This window comes from Balearica regulorum, chromosome 8, assembly GCF_011004875.1.
Source record: "Balearica regulorum gibbericeps isolate bBalReg1 chromosome 8, bBalReg1.pri, whole genome shotgun sequence".
NCBI lineage: Eukaryota > Metazoa > Chordata > Aves > Gruiformes > Gruidae > Balearica > Balearica regulorum.
The window spans coordinates 20295906-20316541 of record NC_046191.1 but is presented as its reverse complement, the minus strand read 5'-3'; the positions used below and the strand labels follow the sequence as shown (position 1 = coordinate 20316541).

At 34.6% G+C, this 20636-nt stretch overlaps 1 protein-coding gene across 5 annotated transcripts in view; it reads right to left on the bottom strand.

The window, feature by feature from the left end:
- The window catches only part of PTBP2 (polypyrimidine tract binding protein 2), a 50445-nt gene that overhangs the window by 14381 nt on the left and 15428 nt on the right, over nt 1–20636 (bottom strand). For all 5 annotated transcript variants that reach the window (XM_075759990.1, XM_075759991.1, XM_075759987.1 and 2 more), the window contains 4 exons: nt 9716–9888; nt 9148–9291; nt 6191–6355; nt 6004–6114 (listed from right to left, as the gene is read on the bottom strand). In XM_075759990.1, the coding sequence (XP_075616105.1) occupies nt 6004–6114; nt 6191–6355; nt 9148–9291; nt 9716–9888 (593 nt within the window). The remainder of the gene's footprint in view (nt 1–6003; nt 6115–6190; nt 6356–9147; nt 9292–9715; nt 9889–20636) is intronic.

Sequence of the window (20636 nt, the reverse complement as noted above, 5' to 3'; positions counted from 1 at the left end):
ACTCAACGACAGAAGTATCAAAACTTACGTCAATATGCCATACTAAAAACATAACGATACTGAATCATTTTAAAGCCCCTCCCTCTGGTTCCTAAAAAGCACCCTCCTCTCGGGTACTTTCCCAAGGGGGAAAATGATTCTGATGAGTGGCTCATCTCCTGCCAGGAGCTTGTCAGCAGACAGATTCCTGAGAAAACATGTTGTGGTATTTAGGAGCACACAGACAAGACTGCTCACAGAATACAGAGAAGACCAATAGAAAACAGTGGTAAAAGAAGAAACAAAACTCCCTTTCTGAATTCAGACTGACACATAATCCAAGGAAAGAGGCACATGCCTGAACTAACACAATGATCGTAACTCCACCGTGCAAACACACTTATCATCCGACAAGTTTCTCCACAGCCACTTAGATTGCTTTTGGGAGACAAAAAAAGCCACCACACCAAAAAAACCTTAAACAAAACAACAAACTCAAAAAAACCCACCCCAAACAAATAAACAAAAGATGCAACCTAACAGCAAAGCATGCTACATGGCTCTACATCATCTATGGTAGTTAAGAAAGGGAGCAAACCAGAAACAAAGAAAATCACAATCCCCAATACCAGTTAAAGTTCCAAAATAGCAGAGTTGACTGTAAAGAAGCTAGTATTCCTAGACCACTACTACCGTAGAAACATTCAAAATATTTTAAAAGGGTCTTAACAGCCAGAGTTATATTTACAATCCAAAATCTGTTCATGTCTCAAGGCAGCACCTTTCACTGAATGCAAGAATAAGCAGGCAAGGCCTAACAACACAGAAAATAGCAGAAATAGCCTGGGAAGTCATAAGGGTCCAGAACAGAGAGCTGTGACTGTCACAGACAGCAAAAATGATCAATACAGGGAATATCAACGAAATGGAGGTCTGCACCACAAAACACAATATGCTCTCATTTCTTAAAAATAATGTCAAACCACTCTCTTTTTACTCATAGCAACCAGGAGGATGAAGAGATGAAAACTGCTGAGAAAAGGTCCCATAGATTAACAGGTGAGACACAAGACTGTTCCAATAGAAAAAAAGAAAAAAGTAAACAGTATTTTCTCCTGCTGATGATGTAATCAACCACACACAAGCTTCTCTGCAAAAGCACAGTAAGAACTTCTACGTATCTATCACGATACTTGGCTCTCTGCTTTCCCAATGTGATTGTGGATGTTGACAGAAGTGGTAGATCATTCCCAGAATCATTTCTTCTCTCAGGCCTTGCTCACCTGAATGGAGGGCTTTCTGGTGTAATGGATATAATTCACTGATCTTCTTTTACTTTCAGGGTTCAAGATACCTGAAAATCCTTGTGAAAGAAGAGTTCCTTGAAAAGTGCTATGTTCATAGGAATAATGCTTTGATGAGCTTCTCCCAAGGCCTGCACAGACCATGATCTGTGGAGTGAAACGTCCCTACAGGAGACTGTCAAGGTAGCCCTCTAAAATCAGAAAGGGATATGCCACTTACGATATTCTTTACCTAATTCACATACAGTACCTAGAAGACAGATAAGAACACCATTTGGAAGACAGAAACTGATTTGATGTTTTGATATCCTCATTTCCCAGTTCAGAAATAGAGCCCAGAGATTTAGCTAGCAGGTATTTCTGGAGACACATGGCTTCAAGCCACAACAGTGTATCTGCCGCTCTTTGTCAAGCACTGTAGGCACCAAAGATGATCCAAGACAGGAAACAGATCTCTTGCAGCATGAGGACAGCTTGAAAGCATTTAGCAAGGTCTGATAAAGAAAAACCAAATTAGAGTGGAGGGGCAAACACAACAAAACACTGCTGTCTCTCCAAATTCATAAGGAGAAAAAAAAAGAGAGAAATTTAATCCCTTTCTTTCTCTTCCCAAAGCACACAAAGCAGGAGGAACTAAGTATTTTTTGAAGGGTGTAACAGTAAATAGTAAGTATCTCCTGGGAGAGATGTGTCCCAAGTGCATCCTACAGACATGCATTTGAATGAAATTAATTTGAGACAAGTATCTTGGATATAAGAAGTTTCTGTGGCTAAAAAGTGTATCTAAACCACATTCTATTAAAAAAAAAATCTTGTTTTTGAATAACGTGCAGTTCCTTGACTGTAGTACCAGTTGCCTATCTTACTCTTTTCTACAAAATTGGAAAATCCAGGAAACAAACACTGTTGCTGCACTTCCTGGGTTTTTTTCTGATACAATAGATACAATCCAGCACTCTTCTGTTTACCTGAACACTACTTATTTCCAAGAAGAAATTGTGCTCTTTAGGATTCAAGATGCCCAAAAATTCTTAATGCAATAAATCATGGATAATTGCCCTGAAGCTAAAGATCTTATCTGGAAATGTCCTTGCTTTCCATTCTAACAACTGCCTGAAGTTCCTATTACGGATTTTAGGGTAATGTAGCCTAGCAGAGATCTTTTACAGACTGCTACCAGTGCAGGGCCACCCTGCTGTCACTCAAAACAACTGTAAAGAAGACATCCTGAATTTACAGTCGAACTTCAACAAAACCTCTGTAGACATACTCTGAATCACCTATGGGCCAAGTAAGGACCAAATGGCCAACTATAGTAGAAATTCTCAATTAGACTTGTGATATTTTTAACCTACATTAGGTCAAGATGACTGTCAAGCGCTACGTATGAGTCACAGTTAATCCTTCATAGACAAGGCATTAATAACCCTGTCAATATCCAAGATCCTGCAAGAGGACTTTTGGTGCACACAAAGTCAACACTCGGGATTAGCCAGCTGTTCAGATGGAAACACTGGCATTCTAATCTTTCTATGGTATACCAGATTACTGATATTCAAATATTTGAAGTTTGCTGCTTATGCTGTGGGTACTGATTATTTACTATGAAAATGAGCTACTTTTGATGCTTAGAATATCTCCTTATGCGTACAGACATCTCAAGGACATCACCTTCCATTTCATTAGGAGAAGCACAGTAGTTCACTGTGCTCTGCTGTTGCACATTCTCAGGACTTCTCTTCAACCCATGGCAAGACTGCTGCATTGCACAGAACCTGAAGTTTGTCATCTTCATTTTAACTTGTCAGTATAACGAACCATAATGATCCAATCCGAGGGTGGTGATGAAACATGAATCAGCGTAGCCATAATCTACTTTTATAGGAAATAAGTTCCTCACAAAGCAAGTGGAGGAGGTATGCAATTTTTCACTACTTGCTCATTCGAATAGCAAAAGTGTTCCCATAGGGCTAGAGACTTTGTATTGTACATTCTTGTCAGTGTCTCTATTTTCTCAGAACCTTCAAATGAATAGCATCTCTCCTTGGTACTTAAATCACTTGAGTTTTTCAAATTGCTCTTTAACTTCCTTAATAAGTCTTCAATTTCTATTAAGGCCACATTCTGATTTCCTGTGAAAAGTGCCAGTGGAAAATTAAATCTCCCCATTATCTTCTATAGTAATAATGGATGGAAAACCAATTGAAAAATTTCTTTTACTCTTTTACCATGCTTTTAATTTTGAAGTCCATGCAACTTAAGTGTAGCCACCACGTCTTCTTGCTTCTACTGTATTTCCAGATGTATTTAAACTGGAGGGTTTCTTCCTATCATCTGACTGCTTCTTTCCCTTAGGTATTTTTGTTTTGGTGGCACTTCATGTTTTACCACAGTAGCCCAAACATAAGAACTGTACTTATTTTAATCTATTTAGCTTGGGAGAGTAGTGGGGAAATCAAACCTTCCTTCAAATTTAGCATTCTTCAATACTTGCAGTTGGTATTACTCTTACCGTTTTGTCTATTTATGTATAGATTAAAATATGAAACTATAAACCTAAGACCGTTTCAATTTGTCACTAAGACAGGCTCCAAGATCAGTCTGACAATGACTGTACGTGCAGGAGTCACTGTTATTCAACGAAGCTTAGTCATTCACAGCTCAGTCATTAGCTATCACTAGTGAAGAGCTACCCTGATCAAAACATGCAAAACTGCAGAAACAAAGACATGCGCTTATTTTTTTTTTTAATGACCAATACAGTATCCCACAAGCTAATATCAGTTTGTCAAAAGTCAACAACAGCAAGAGATTCTTAGGTTCCTTTCATACTTTTACATACCTCATCCTTTTGTTAATTTGTCCCTTCTTTATAATATATTCCTAGAATTACACTGATAATTTTCAAATCACTACAATCCAATTCACAGATGCCATCTTTCCATTAAATCTTCTGATAGTATGTGTAAAACTCAAAAAATGAAGTAAAAAAATTTATCACTTGATGTCATATTTGCTTCAAAAAATGCACTTTAAAAGCAACATTAACATCTATTACTGAAAAATAACTTTCCAAACACAAATCAAGACTGAATTATAACATTCTGCAACACATCATTATCCAACTGTTTATCAAATATTTCAAATATGAATCTAAATTACTACAGTCAATTTCTGCAGTAATTGTAGGTTAAAGATTTAGTTTCTGTATGACTATTTTAAACCTACTTAAAACCTGAATGGTGTATCCCATCCAAGCAAAATTTTATGTATTACAGCAACATATTTGGATCTCCCTCTACTCTGAGGCATGATCTAATATTTGATATTATTCATCTCTGAAAAGGATATCCCTACTTTAAACTGCACTCCAAATTTACAAATATTTCCAGACTGCTTTTCAGAAGTAGATTATCTTAAAGTTAATCATCATAAATCAAGTTGCAAATCTTCTTGTCTTTGGCTAACTTTATTTTTCTCACTAGCATGAAAACTTACGCTCTGCTTTTTGAAAACTTGTCTCCTTTTTTGTGATTCCCTTTCTTGACTACCTCCCATGCTTTTAATCAATACCCAGTATTTCATTTGGTGTTGAGGATAAAAATGATAATCCTCCTCCTAATGAAGGTCTCTATCTCAATACAGTCATCATTCTCTACAACAGAAAACTAAGCCTATTTTTTTCTTTCCTTTACTAAGCGATATCCATTGCCAACTTAGTCTAAGGTGCGAGCTTTTCACTTTTTCCTGAAGTTCTCAACTATTCTGTCATCTATGGGCAAGAAGCACTTTCTATGCTGCCAAGCAACACTTAACCAGCACATCAATTTTAATCAGCCTTCCATAAACCCAGACTGTGTATGAAGGTTTGAAAATATAAATTCATTATAGTTATCTCTTGGAAAAAAAAATAATAAAAAAATTTAGCCTTCCCCTTTGGTTCAACTTTCCTGTTGCCACAGATGTGATCATATCCATTCAATTAATTCAAAACATCTGGTCTAGATAACATGCTGTTGATCTTTGTCATAATTTATCCATAGGCTTTCTCCTGCTATAATGAGTGAGTAAAACCAGTGACCTGCTCTTGCCTCTCCTACCCAGGATAGGAGAGTTTCCTATAAAACAAAAGAAAGATTCCACTCATCTGCTACTGCTGCAAAGCTTTTTCATTGTCTGGTCCCATGAGTAAGACTGCACTCTCTCTTCTGGGCATTTATGGTTATAATGAAGGCCAGATTTTTTTTTAGGATACTGTAATTAAATACTTTCACAAACCTATATCCAATCCAAAATCACGTTTGTTTTGAAAGTATCTACTAACAATAATCTAATGGGTTTACCAAATTTGCTGCTTACAGTGAATTAATTAAGCATCAACATTACATCCTACGTTTTACTTCCAGTTGACATTTTCACTATTGCAGTCTTGCACATTATTTCATCTCTGTGCAGTCTTATTAAAATATTTGTTAATAATTATAGATGTATACAATTCTTTAAATATAGTATCCTTAAACGTAGTATCTTTAAACACTGATTTTACACAATATAAAAACATTATATAATAACTCCCATTTATTTTTTTAATCTCAAAAAATTCATACAAGTGGTGGAGGAGTATGACACATTATTATGGTCAGTACCCTGTTATATAAACATTTTACAAACACTTAAGAGTACAGGAAGGTCTCCAGCCTTAAAAGAGAACTATACTTACTAGTTTTGCTTGCTGTGCGTTTACTGGATCGCCATACTGCAGTAAAGCTTGAAACTGGTTATTCTTTGTGAACGTGATTATCTTCAACACAGCACCAAATTTAGAGAATATCTGCCAAAAACATTGTAAAGTTTTACACACATGTTCTTCCCAATCATTGCTCAAGCTAAAATGACATTTGTCTTACCTGATGAAGAACATCCAGGGTTACTGGGTAGTACATATTGTCAATAATTATTCTAAGTACTGGACTCTGAGCAGGAGTCACTGCACTCTCACTAACTGTGGTCCCGCTAATGGGAGCGTTTGTTGCCTGCACAGCCGTCACTGCCTGAAGAACAGCTTGGGCCCGCTTTAAAAAAAAAAAAAAAAAAAAAAAAAAAACACAAGACAGGGTTTTTTAATATTTCAAGATGATAGCTAGAAATTAATTAGCAATATTAACACAGTTAACTTCAGAAACATAAAATAGTCCACTTATTTAAAACTCAGAGCTACAGACATAACACAAGTGCAATGCAGTCCAACTCTGTGAGAAGAGACAATAAAAATGAAAGCATCAATTAATCCTTATGCCACACTAAGGAGGTGCTTCAAATGGCACCAATATCAATCTTCCTAGTAGCCAACTTATTGTTCTACAAGTAAGGGAAAAAAAAAAAAAAGAGGATTTTGTAGGTTTCAAGACTCTTTAAAGACTTTTTTCTTTCCTTTACAGAAAAAAACAAACAAATAAAAAAACACCAAACAAAAAAACCCAAGCCTACAGAAACCACAAGTATTTATCCTATTTTTCAAGACATCATACTACAGTTAACTTTGCACTGCCATCTTCATTATGTAGAAGGCTCTGACTGGAAGTGTTAGTGTAGCATTATCCCTTCCTAACTTCTCATTTTTAACCCAATGAAATACTGTACAAGACTTTAAGTGTCAAAAAGTAGTATCCGCAGAGGTAAACAAACCCATGTCTGTTATCCAGCCTCTTTCATAAAAAGAAAAACAAAATCCTCTCCATGTGTAGGGATTTTTTGGTTTTTAAACACAAGCAGGGTTTTAGAAATTCAAAGGTAACCACATAATGACATCACAAGAACACACATCTATGTAACTACTTCCACTGCCAAAACTGACAGTATCAGAAAGATTAGGTGTCTTTTTCTGAGAATGAAAAAGTGCAGAAAAAAGGGTTTCCATTTAATATTTTCGTTACAGTAGTCTTATGAAGCAAAACAATACAAAACAGAGACAAGTGAGCATGCCAGGTAAAAATAATAACCACCATATTAACGCATACTGCGTATTTTAAAAGTATTAGAACTACTACACAATTTCATGTCTCAACTTACATGATACTCCTCATACTGAAACGAATCAATGAGTAAGGAAAGTAGGGGGAAAAAAAAAAAAAAGACCTGGTGAACACTACTTGGGAAAACAAAATTTACCTCTACGTTTAACGTTAATTACTGTAACTCTGCAAAAACATCTTTTGACAACATGTTCTTTTTTTCCCTAATATATGAAACACACAACTTTCAAGCTGGCCAGATATTTGGCTGAGTTGCATAATTACTTCCTATTTCTTCTATAAGCACCGAAGCACCAATCAGTTAAAACTCACTCCTTAAAGTGACTGGAAAATTTTAGACTCTATAACCCAAAGAACCAAAAGTTATGAAGTAAATTTTAACATACAACCCTTGTTAGCACTATCCATCTATGCTTATGTATTATATTTCATTCCACTAAAGTTAATGTGAACACATGAAGGAACACAGGACTTAAAATTGACAAATAAGGATAAAAGCTATAAAATTAATACCTTCCTGCTTGAACATCCAGAAAAAGACAATTTCAAAATGAATTTGAGATACTAGTTACAGAATACTTACTGCCACATACCTATTTATATTATTCAGCTCTAAATTAAAGAAATAGAGACTTGAAAGTGTAGAAATATGTTAAAACTGGGTATTCATGCATACGGTGGTATAAAAGCTGCTGAAAAGTCAGCACATCCTGCACGTTGAAAAAATGGACACGTGAAGTACAAAAACAGTATCACCACAGAAGCCAGAGGACAATGGAAGAGAAAGCTTCTTAAATGAGTATGTCCATCCATTATATATGCAGACAGGATTAATCTTCTATTCTCTCTTTTCAAAAAGTAAATGAAGGTATTTACTTTTCTTTATAAGTAGCATTTTTTTGGGAAAAAAAATCCTCAATTTTTAAAAAGTACCTTTAGCAGACAAACTATCAAAAGATTCTAAGGAACTGGAATGTTTAGAAAGATCAACAGGAAAATCACCACTGTACTTGAACTGAACCAAGATATCTTTCAATAGATTACCCTGAAATGGTTTTTAAAGGTAACAGCTACAATTTTATGATTTACATACCTTACCCAAGACAGGACACAAGTAACAGAATCTAACTTGGTATTTACAACTATCTTTTGTAACATCAAAAAAGAGAACATAAGAAATTAACCTTAATTAACCTTAATCATCTGACTTGTGGTAAGCTGAAGTCTCTTTTAACCCTCTAATTTGTGTGAAATGGTCACCATATTACTTTTGCTAATTTTCCTGTTCTACTAAAAATTTGAAATAGGTTCTGCAGAGGCAAGAGCAAAGCATTTTTTTTTTGTTATTAAGTATATTTGTCTCTACAGTGATCATTAAGGTATTCCCCTCCAGGAACAGATGATCACATAAGCTGAGGTTACCAGCGCTACCAGATCGATCATTCAAAGCACTGAAACGTAGGCATTGCCATTAACCATTATCACTAGGGAAATCCAAATTGGCATTAGGATCTCAGGTGTCAGAATAAGAAAGTTCATTTTTTCATCCTACAGTCTCTAAACTAAGATGAAAACTTATGAAAAAATTAAAGTTAAGAGACGCTCAAGAATCTTTTTCTTTTTACATTAAGGAAACATTAAGAAAATTCATTGTAATGGAAAGATCACACAGGAAGCAAATCCCCTTCAATGTCACAAAGTGGAATGATCATAGGTAAGACTACAATAGTGTTAGAATGTGGACAAAAACATATGCCACATGAGCCAAGAATACATGCCATGCCTCATTTTTTACTGTCTGCATTTGTAATACTACATCACAGTAAATATACCTGGTTAAGTGTGTTATCAGTCTTTAGTTCTTTATGATTGGAATACTGGATATAGATAGGTTGGTTACGAAGATGAGGCGTCACAGCAGAGTAGTAATTAACCATAGTGATAGCTGCTTCTTCTGTAGCAAGTTCCAAAAATGCCTGCAATTGAACAGTTAGTTTTCAGTATTGACAAAGCAGATAATCTTCATATTAGCAGCATCTAAAAACACTTAAAGGGTTTGATAACACATTTCAACAAACAGAAGTTTCAGAAGATGTCATTATCTACATACCAACTGTATTTGCTAAGCTACTTCATCTCCAAAAATTCACCTGTGAAGAGGTGGGACTAAATATTTATCTTACAGCTAACTTTTTGCTTGACATAGCTGGAAACCAACCCCTGTTTCCAAAAATGATTTACTAAAAGACAGTATAAATTCATAAAAAAACCCCTGAAGGAACAAAGGCTTTTTTTTTTTTTTTTAAATACTTACTGTTCTATGACATTTCAATAGTACTTTAACAGCATATTTTGAAATTGGACAGTAAACATACAAAAAAATTGAAAGTAATGAATTACCTGATTTTTCCCTTTCAGCATCAGGATGTTGGTTACTTTACCAAATGGTAAACCTAAAGCAATAACTTCAGTTTCTGTCACTTCCCCAGGTAATTTCCTGATATGAAGAACACGAGAAGGAGCCCCATCCATTTTATCGTCACCTTTGAATTTCTTGTTGTCATTACCATTGGCTGAAAGACACATTCAGACTCTATTTGAAAGGTTTACTGATATTATTATGGCTTTATTTAAAATGCTTTTAATTATAAATATGAAATAATTTTCAAGTAAGCCATCTCTTTCTTTGATCTAAATAAAATTCAAGGGTTCAGAACAAATTCTGAATAGACAAATGTTATGTAGTTTCATGAAAGGTGGACTGTTCAAGGCTAACTCAAATAGCCCTCTGTGATAACTCATTTTCTAAAAAAGACAAAAACCACAGCAAATCCTTTTCATCTCACTTTCAATGAAGTATCTCATATAATATCACATAAGAATATTAATTATGACTCAGACGAGCTTGCATAAGAACTCTAAAGTACATAAAAAACCCAGTGAGAAGTTACCTAGAATTTTTTTTGAAAAGAAAAATGGTGGTGAACAGTTACTAGAAGAGCTCCTAAAGGAAAGTTTTAAGGATTGTTTGCACTAAGGAACCAGACACAAAAAGTAGGAAACTATCAAAGCGAGACAGGAAGTATTATTAATGCTGAGAAAGATCGCACTGGAGAAAGGGGATGACCCAGAGGACTGACATCACAAGAGTCTGATGAAATCCACAACCTCAGAATTTAAGGACCAAGTACAAAAATGTCCATTATGAACTACGGGCTCATCCATAAAAAAGGAAAAATAAACTGGGGAGAAAAAAAGAAAGACAAGATTTTCCTAGCAGAAGCAGGGAAGCATTGATATCATTGCACAAAGCACCAGAAAGACACTATTCAGAATATTGTGCAGAATTCTTGTACAGAATTCCAGCAAAATTCCAGCTTGAATTCCTTCTTCTTGCAATAAAGAGCTAGCTAGTTGGATGGAAATAGTCTTGGTTTGGAAAGAAGGCCAGAAAAAAAAAAATTTACTTTAGTTAAAAGGTCATACAACCACTACAAATACATCAGTGAAGCAAACATCACAAAGAGTCAAGAGCTAAAGAACAATGCTGTCATAAGACACATAAATATTAATCAATCAATGCTAGAAATCAGAATGCATTTAGATATGAGAGAACTAAATGTTAAGATTTCCTTTTTTCTACTTCTGGCTATAAAACATACAAGCCAGTGTGTGAGCTATTCGACCTCTGATTTCATGTTAGAAGAGCAGTTCAATAGCTACTTAATATTTCCAAAAACCACACAAATTGTAACTAGCAGAAAAATATTTGTAATTATTAGGGTTCAAATTCATGGGTTGAGGGCTTATACCAAAGAGGATTTAAAAAAATGAATTATGAACAAGACTGCTTTTATTTGTTCACTAAAAGAGTAGAAACAATAAAATATATGTTAAATCCTCCAAAAGTCTTGTCTTTGTAAGAAAGTTGATGGCTGCGATTTCCAGAGGGAAGAGAATAACAAAGTCCTGAATTATCACTCAGCTGTAACTACAGAAAATAATTCTGAATTTGTGCCAGGAAAATCATTTACACCCAATCTGATTCCCTGCATAAAAATATTGCCTTCATTTATGACCAACTTGAGCACAGAAAGTTTTGCTAATGGTATGCTTAAATCATAATCAAGAATTCAAGTTCTTAATTCAGTTTGCCTAAACCAAGTCAATATACTCAAGATTAAAAACACATAATGAAATGGACTCTTATTTTTACAAGTCATAACATCCACACTCCAGATTTGGATGCGAAAAGCCAAACCCAGTATGACATTTAACTACCTTTTCAATGCTATTAGGAAAATTGGCAAATTTGTCTCTGGCCAAACCCATGAAGATAGTTTTTACTTTTTCAAGAGTAAGGTCATTCTCCATACTTTCTACTACAAGAGTTGATGGAAAAGGATCAATCTATCTATCAGGAACCGTTTCCATCACATCCTTATAGCTTTTCTAACAGCTAAACATCTTCATTTTAATTTGAATGTTTTTACCTTCCACTATCTATCTTCAGATTTAGCTAAATCTAAAATTCAAGATACTCTCTTAGTTAAAAATAGTCTGCCTTAGAGTCAGATCATATCTTAACTTCCTCCCTCCCCCCCCCAAAAAAAAAAGTAATTCCAGGACTAAGCTTTTTAAAAATTATTCAGCTAGCAGTATCTCCAATTGACAATGCTAGAAGTGGTCAAATCCATGCAACAGTATGTATTTTATTTTGGTCTGCTGCACAGAAGGATGAACTTTGATGGAACACAGAAGAGTAACATTTCAAAAATACACACTGAACTAGGACTGAGTCCATCCTTAGTCTACACAAGGTTCTAACCTGTATCATTTTGGAAAACATGTTGAGACTGGGGCTTCCAGGTACCCAGATTTCACCTATTCAAAATTATACAATATAGCACTTTTTCCTCAAAGCAAGACAGCTAAAGTTTATGAAAAAGTACTTTTATTTTTCATCTGAGGCTCATTACACAATAGTCTTCCCTAGTTCTCAGTTTAAATCTCTACAAAATACTAAAGGAAAACGTTGTAAAGTGTGACAGGCTTAACCATGTATTACAAACAGACTTGCAAAGAATAAAAGAATTACAGTGATACTGAAACTAGATTTCCAATGCCTTTCATACTTAAGCTTTCTAAATAATTTTAATTCATTATAGGTTCCAAAAATTAAATATGAAACATTAACAATGAGAAATGAGAAAGCAAAAAGAAAGTTTTTAAACTAAAAGATTTTTGGAAACTGGTAAGAAACCTCTGTTTTTATTACATCAACAGAAAAGTACATACCATGAATCCTCAGATCAGTACTTACAGAGCTGTTTTGTCTTTTCTGCAGTTTTCAACATATAACTCTGACATTAACTTTTCCACAGCATAATGTCCAAGAATTTTTTTTTTTTTTTTTTTTTAAACTAAAGCTTGTATTTGGATTAGGCTTTAGTCAGTCTCAGTGTTACTAGTAAAAGTATCACTGGTCAGTAAAAAATCACTCATATATATGCATTTGTAAAGAAATACTTCTTTAATAGTTTTTGTATTACCTGAATAAATTGTTTTTCCATCTATTAGCATCGCTATGTAATGTTTGCATTTTAGACAGTTTTTCAACTTTTGCTGCAGGTTTAAAGAATAAATTTAAAATAGGTATTTTGTTGTAGTATGTCTATATTTCTTTTCCTAAAGAGTAGTTAACCGCTTTAACTTGGGTATACAAGTCTCTCACGCAATTTTATTTTTTAAACTATCTTAAACTAAACATTTACTAGACTATTCCTTAAACTTTTTTTACTTACTGTAAAAAAGATCTATATTGACACATGCCTGTGCTAAAATGTTTAAGTGAAAAAGCAGATAAATATAGTAAAATAATATACACAAAAATGTATATGCATTATATATATGCACTAAAGAATGCACAACAAATCAGAAAAGTAGGAGGAGGGGAAGACACAGACATGAAACACAGGATGAGGGGACTGGCAACATGCATTCCCAATGCTGTGTAAATGTTCACAGGAAGTTTTCAGCAGTTGGGCAAGCATCCATGACAAAAGCTGTTCATTACTTATTGGCAGAAGTACACCTTGTACAATAAAAGCTGAACTGATAACATTCATAAAAAATGAACACCACCTTCTTGAAGTAAAATTTACCCCAAAACATTTAACACTGGATTTTAAGAAGAAATTAACACAGTATTGGTTATTTGTGGAACAAATGAAATTTAGATTTTAAAACAATTATTAACAGGTTTTGGCACTGTATGAAACCTTTCTCCCCTAACTTTAGTCTCTTATTTGCCATTTTAAATGGTACTTCTCAACTTGAGACACATCATTAAACTGCACTTGGGAATAGAAAACCACAACATGTAAAATGTGGGAACACAACTTGTTCAGAGCCACTGAAAGGTGAATTCAACTACTGTTAAAACAACAACTTCATACTCTAACAAACTGTATCAGCATAATCAGTGTCCATAAACGTTAAAAGGTAAGTCAAGAAGAGCAAAGTACTTGAAGAACACTGTCTTGCCGTAGAAATGGAGTCAATGGAGATAATGAACTGGAAAGATCCTTCCCTATACAGCAGGAGAAAGACAAAATTGCAGACAACTGGGGGGGGAGGCAGAGTAGGGGGCATCAAGGGGATGTTGGAGGGGGAAATCTCACAAGCCAACTAATAATTACTGCTGAGGAACCCCTATTAAACTGGAAGCTTATTGGCAAGTAGCTATTTCATCAGGTAGTTTGGCTTTCACTAAACTTGAAAAGCCTGATCAAGTCAAACCTCTTGCTGCTAACACTTTAACAAATATAAAGATAAACTGAAGAGCATAATGCTACAATATCTACATTGGGGGAAAAAATTATTAAAAAATCACCAAGAGAATAGCATGAATAAAACACAGTGTTAGTACTAGTCCATTTACTAATCAAGTGACAGCCTTAAATATATAGTTTAAAAAAAAAATCATAACTCTGAATATTCATTATATTCAATTCAGACTACCAAAAAAAGTCCTGTTCTGCAACAGCCACTGCACTGGTGTAAGCCCTCTTTGGCACTCCACCAAGGAGAAGAAAAATCCAGTTTCCGTATGACATCAGTTGTCTATTTCTAAACAAAATCTCATCTCTACAAATAGCATTCAAAGCATTATTCTCCCATCTAAATAAGATACGACAGTCTAAACATAATTGATATATAAGCCACATCCCTGTTGCGCAGAGTTCCTTCAACTTAGCATAAATCAAGTTGTTGAAAATAAATACTGAAGAGTTGACAAAGTCTATAAATGGCCATTATCTAAACAACATGGGTCCCTGGCATTTTTAGTTAGAAACTCCTATTTTATTAAATACAGAAATCGAAAGCTATATATATAAGCAACAGAATGAAGTGCAGTGTACACAAGACATACTGTAAGTCTATGGCATTCAATTGTTCAAGCTCTGAAGATTCAATGCTCTCAAGCAGTTCTTGCAGAAAAACTGACCTTCAAGTTCAGCAGAAGTTCAGCACAACTCCTAGCAAACAGTGAATAACTTCCTGCTGATAACTATTTTTGAAAACATATTTTAATAAGATTTCATCCTAAGGAATTTTTTCTCTGCACACAATTTTCTTTTAAGAAATACATAAATATGACCTAAAGTGTTCTATGGCCAAAACCCATAATTTACCTTGAAAATATAAGAAGCCTTTATTTTAGATGTGTAATTTTCCTTCAGAATAACCATCTTTCATATTCACACAAACTGCTAATATACAAATGTAACTATGGGCAAAAATTTTGCATACAATAAGAAGCTGCTTTCATCTATTATTTCCTGGAAAGAAGGGGAAAAAATGGTAAAAAATCATCACAAGACACTGATTATAAATCCTTGCATATCTGCAGTAGTAAAATAATTAATAAACATCTTTTCTGCAGGACTCAATCTCTGTTTCACAACTCTCAGTACATACCAAGAACCAGCTACAAAAAAAAAATAAAATATGTAAACACTTTGGCTTTCCTGAAACACTTATTTCATCTTCCAATACAATCAGTTTATACATTAAAGAAGCTTACTAACAGTATTACTCATTGTTGTTGCTAATGTAGAAAGTACTTCTTGCTTCATATCAGCTATTTAATGTACCACAAGTAGAACAGAGGACACATATACACACTCCTGACCAGGAGAAAGACAATGGAATTATGAGATACCTAGTTTACAATTGTGGATTATCACCAGATAGAAAGCTTAAATATTGCAGTGGCTACTGAGCACAATCATCTGCATAAGACAACCAGCTAAGGAAACCAGATGACCACAAATTGGGAGGGTATAACAGAGACCACTGTGTTTTCGTTTCTGAAGTTCTTTCCTTGTACATATATATACACACACACCAATGTCACAGAGCGTAGGAAGGGGAGACCTTTAGTCTGGTCCAGTAACAAGCTTTTCCCCAAGTTCCAACAGGTTTCCAAAACAAGAAAAATAGGACCTTTGCTTTAATACAGACATGTTCAAAAGTTCAAGCTAAAATCTGGAATTTAAAGTTTAAGACAAAGAACAAAAAAGGAGATACTACATCCAAATAAGATAAAACCATGAAGAATGTGAAGTTCTCCGAAGTCTGCATTTATTAACCTTAAAATTAAAGGCTGTATGTTCAGTGTTAATTATGCTTGTTTGGTTGGTGAGGGTTTTTTGCTGTTGTTTTGGGGCTTGGAGGGGGGAGTGTGTTCTGCAAGATTTTGTACTTCAAAGTATTTTATACTATTTTATCCTTGCCTTGGTATGCCACCACCATATTGTGGAAGTCTTACCACTTGAACTAAAGCATTAACCAGTAGCAATAGGTAGATTTTTACCCATGGACATGGGCCACGTGCAAAGGAAAATATTGACCAATCAAAAAAAAACTACCTTACAGTAAAAAGAATACTGCCTATCAGGAATGTGAGCTTAACCAAGTAAACATGGTCAAGCAAATAAAAAACTACATAGTTTTTAACGAAGGACATGAACTGGCACATCTGCACATAGGCTGCACCTCTGTTTCAAAAGCCACTGTGCAATGAGTAAGTTTTCAAAGTAACTATGATAGCACACTTACAATATGGTATAGTGGTTGTTCAACATTGCACAGTCTAAAAATAACGCACTTCGCTTTGGCCTTTAAAATATATAAAAATACTACAGCTAGAGTGAAATGCAACTGAAGGGGAACAAAAATGAATTAACATGGCATAGCGATGCAGACAGAAATTAACTAAATTAATAATAATAGCCACATTTTATTTCTCCCACCCTGAGGGTTTTTTTTTTGGTTTTGGGGTTTTCTTCCCCTCTTTGTTTGATTGTTGTTGGTTTTTTTGTTTGGGTTTCTGGTTTTTTTAGTTTGGGTTTTTTTGTTGTTTAAGTTCCTTAATTTACAAAAAGATATATTGTTCAGGCACTCAGAGCATTAAAAGTTAGTTCATCCACATTCACATGCCCGTGGAAATCTGTAGAAAAATGTAAATTATAGTCTATTATTAAATTATTATACTTTCCAATCACACGTGCTGTACTCCTTCAAATTTTTCCAATTACTATTAATTGTAATCAATTTGCAAACTTCAGAAGTAAATTACCTATGTTTAGGCATCATTAATGTTAACTAATAACCAATTTTACTTAATGTGCCATCAAAAACAGCACATCTATGTTTATTCCCCAAGTTAAACAGAGCACTTGAAATATTATTAGCTTGTACGCCTCAGTGCTAAGTATTCTGTTAATACAATGAATTACCTACCAAAGTCACTGCTAGCATTCCCTGCTAATGAAGTAAAAAACAAGATCAAGATTAATAGTATTGTTTAAAGCTCCAGGACTTTGGTGAGCTCAGTTCCAAAAATGTTTTTGAAATGTTTTTACTGATTGAACTTAAACACACAAATGTGAACAATTAAATTGGTGGCAGCTATAGTAAAAACGTGCCAATTCTACTGCTTCAATCCCTTATCTTTGATAAGCCAATTTTCATAAAACTTTCATCAACATCTTTCCCTTTTTATCTACATCCCTTAAAATTTTTTTGGGGTGTAGACTTCAGCAATACAGTTCATGGCATGAGCATTTTTATACATATAACTGTTCCTAAAACTTCCATTAAGCAGTCCTCTACCTGAAAAGAAAAAAGCCTCACATGAAGTTCGGCATAAAAGTAATCCATCACAGAGGAAACGCCTTTTATAGCACTTAAAGAGAAAGGACCTTTTTTTCTTAGATTTAAAAGCTGCAGAATAAGCAACTGCAGTTGCATATTTACTGAACATACAGAAAAAAAAAGTTATGTACAATCATTTACAATGTGCATAACTACTGTCTTTAAAAATGTCCAGAGTCAAAAATATTTTTAAAATATCCTGGCTTCAGCTCTGGTTTTTCAGAATCCTGTTACCAAACCATGTTTTAGTTTGCCTAAACTGCCTTTCTAGTCATTGTCTGCTGTGCATCAACACCAAAAAAAAAAAAAGAATTCACAGATGTTTGAGAGGGTTACGCTCTCCAAAGAGATCAGAACCAAGCAAGATTATGATAGAAAACAAGAATGGACTTTGACAATATTTTCAGAAAAGCTGAAGGAAAACACTAGTAGTACTTCAAGCAGTAACTAAAGGCCTGTGGTTCTGACAATACAACTTCAACATATCAATGTCAGCTGGTACTAAAAGGTCTGAAACTTAAACATCTAACATCAAAAGGAGAACATCTTAGAAAAGCCTAAATATTTGCTGACCTGGAACCTTACAAGCCGTCTTCCCTTTCTAGTAGATGGGATTCTTCCCTCAATGCTTACAGAATGATGTTCTGCCATACTACTCAAACTAATTCAGAAAAACAATCTTGTATATCTAAATATAAATGCTTAACTGAAATGAAATTCCGTAACAATAAGGACAGTAATCAAATGACGTCCAAAACAAAAGATACAAGGGTTCAGAATTAAGTGTAAAATAACTTACATGTAAGTCATCCTCAATTATCCAAGTCTAACTTACTTTTAAGGCTGTTCTTTTACAAAAGACAAAGTACTTCAGATAGTAACCTGACTTATAGCAAATGTTAATATAACACACTGTCAATTTCCTTTCATCTATACAGACCTGAAGATGGATACTGATGACAAAGCTGTTTACAAAATGCTGAAGGATCAGGGCTTGTATTTTGAGCAATGTCCCCTGGACAACAGTTCAACATGCATACATTTTCCTTTATTCCGTATTATTTATGAAATTACCAGTGGTTCAAATAATCAGTAAAAATGCAAACCAAATGTCTGTCTGACAATTTTGCGAGTTTCCTTCACAGAAAAATAGGGAGGGATTCATATGGAAGACTCCCTGTAAGGTAGAGAAAGCATGCATCTTTCATGTCTTTTCCTAAGAAAGAGAATTAGAGCAAGAGTATTCATAAAAGCATTAAAGTACTACAGTATTGTAACTGAATGGCAGCTGAATAAAAAAGAAAAACCTAATGGAATTGTTACACAATAAAAAGGTAGGATGATCACTTTTAAAAACCTCATCTTCAGTCTTACCCCTAAAGACACAGCCCCCAGCTCTACCAAAACCACCAAATTTCCATGAAAAGGTCATTTTTTTGACAACTTAGGCAATTTGGTTTAGATTAGTATTTCTATAGCAGAGATTTAGAAAGAAATGAGGCTGGATTCGTAACTTTTTGCTCTAAGTTTAGGCCTGCTTAGGGCACTGATAGTGATAACTGGTTTTTTGATTGTGTATACTTTTACCAATAAGGCACACAGTCTTACAAAGACAAACCGTCTCTTTCTTCTGTTCATCTACGTATCTATTTGGAAAAATACGATGGGATCAGATGTCGAAAATATCAAGGTCAAAACCAGAATAGGTTTCTATGTACTCCAGAAAACAATGACCAGGTCTCAAAATCATGACATTTCCAAACTCTAAGGCGGCAAGAACGAGTGTTAGTTTTAAGAGTTAGAGTAGGCTGATTGCTACAACGTGTCTCCTTCTAGAGAACTTAATGACAGATTTTCTAGGGTTTAAGAGAATCTGTAGATTCACTGGTACCACGCCATGGCCACAACAAAAATAATAAAAAAAAAATCCATTCACAAAAGTTTTAATTCTTCTAAAGAGAAAAGTAACAACAGAACTGAAGCAAGAGGACATTAATTTGGACACAACAAATACTTGAACTCATTTGGCTTCAGGAGATGGGTACTGAAAAATTAACATATGGGTTTCCATTTCAGATCTAAGTACCTCCGAGTCTACAGTCTGAAGCTATAAACTGTGCAAGTCTGGATGGAAAAAGTACTTCCAGGCTCACAATAAACAAGACAGCTACAGGAAGATATATTCAGAAATAACACTGAACTGTGGATTTAGCCTACTCTACAGGGTTGGTTTTTTTAATGCTATTTAACAAAGGCAGGCAGGCAGAAGAGAAATTTGAACACAATCCCAAGAAATTGCTTGAAAACAAACAAAAAACCCCAAATCAAACTAGTCCCCTTCCCACTGACCTCTGTAGAGAATGGCTTGAATTATAATACTGCATTCAGATTGGGGGTTTTTGTTTGTTTGGGATTATTTTTCCACTGATCTCCCATATATATATTACACAATTAATATGAAAACTTTTATAACAAGCAACTGATACTACAGGAACCAGGCCATTACTCAGACCACTGTCTGTTACCAAGACCGCTTCTGAGAAGTCATTTATGGTTCTGGATGCCTAGAGACATATCAAGAGGTCTTACTTGTATAAAACGTAAAGAAACAATTAATTTGAAAACTCTTTCACAAATGCTTATTTGCTAACAAAAAGGCTTATTTTGATAACAAAAAAACCAAACCAAAACAAAAAAAACCCAAACCACCCTAAATCACCTTAAAAGGCAGGGAAACAAAACAAGGTGAGGAAGAGATTCTGTATTTGTCAAATACATCGAACTCCCAAGTCCACCTAATGGAATCAAAGCATTCTTTTTCATTTTAAGAACTTTAAAAGCTTCTATAATTTTGAGTTTTCAGAAGAAAAAATACAGCAATTCTTATTTCAGTTTTTTTCCCTTTAGCTTTTAATTTTTTTTTCCCCTCTGATAAATTAACTTGCATTAAGTTTTCCTGAACTAAAAGTTTCTCTGAAAATACATGGAAACTTTGGTAATAAAAATTTGGACTTAGTCCTGGTAATGGTGCTCTCCCTACTCCTCCCACTACCCAAATCCAAACCCTCACACACACACAACCCAAACTCCTTCTCAT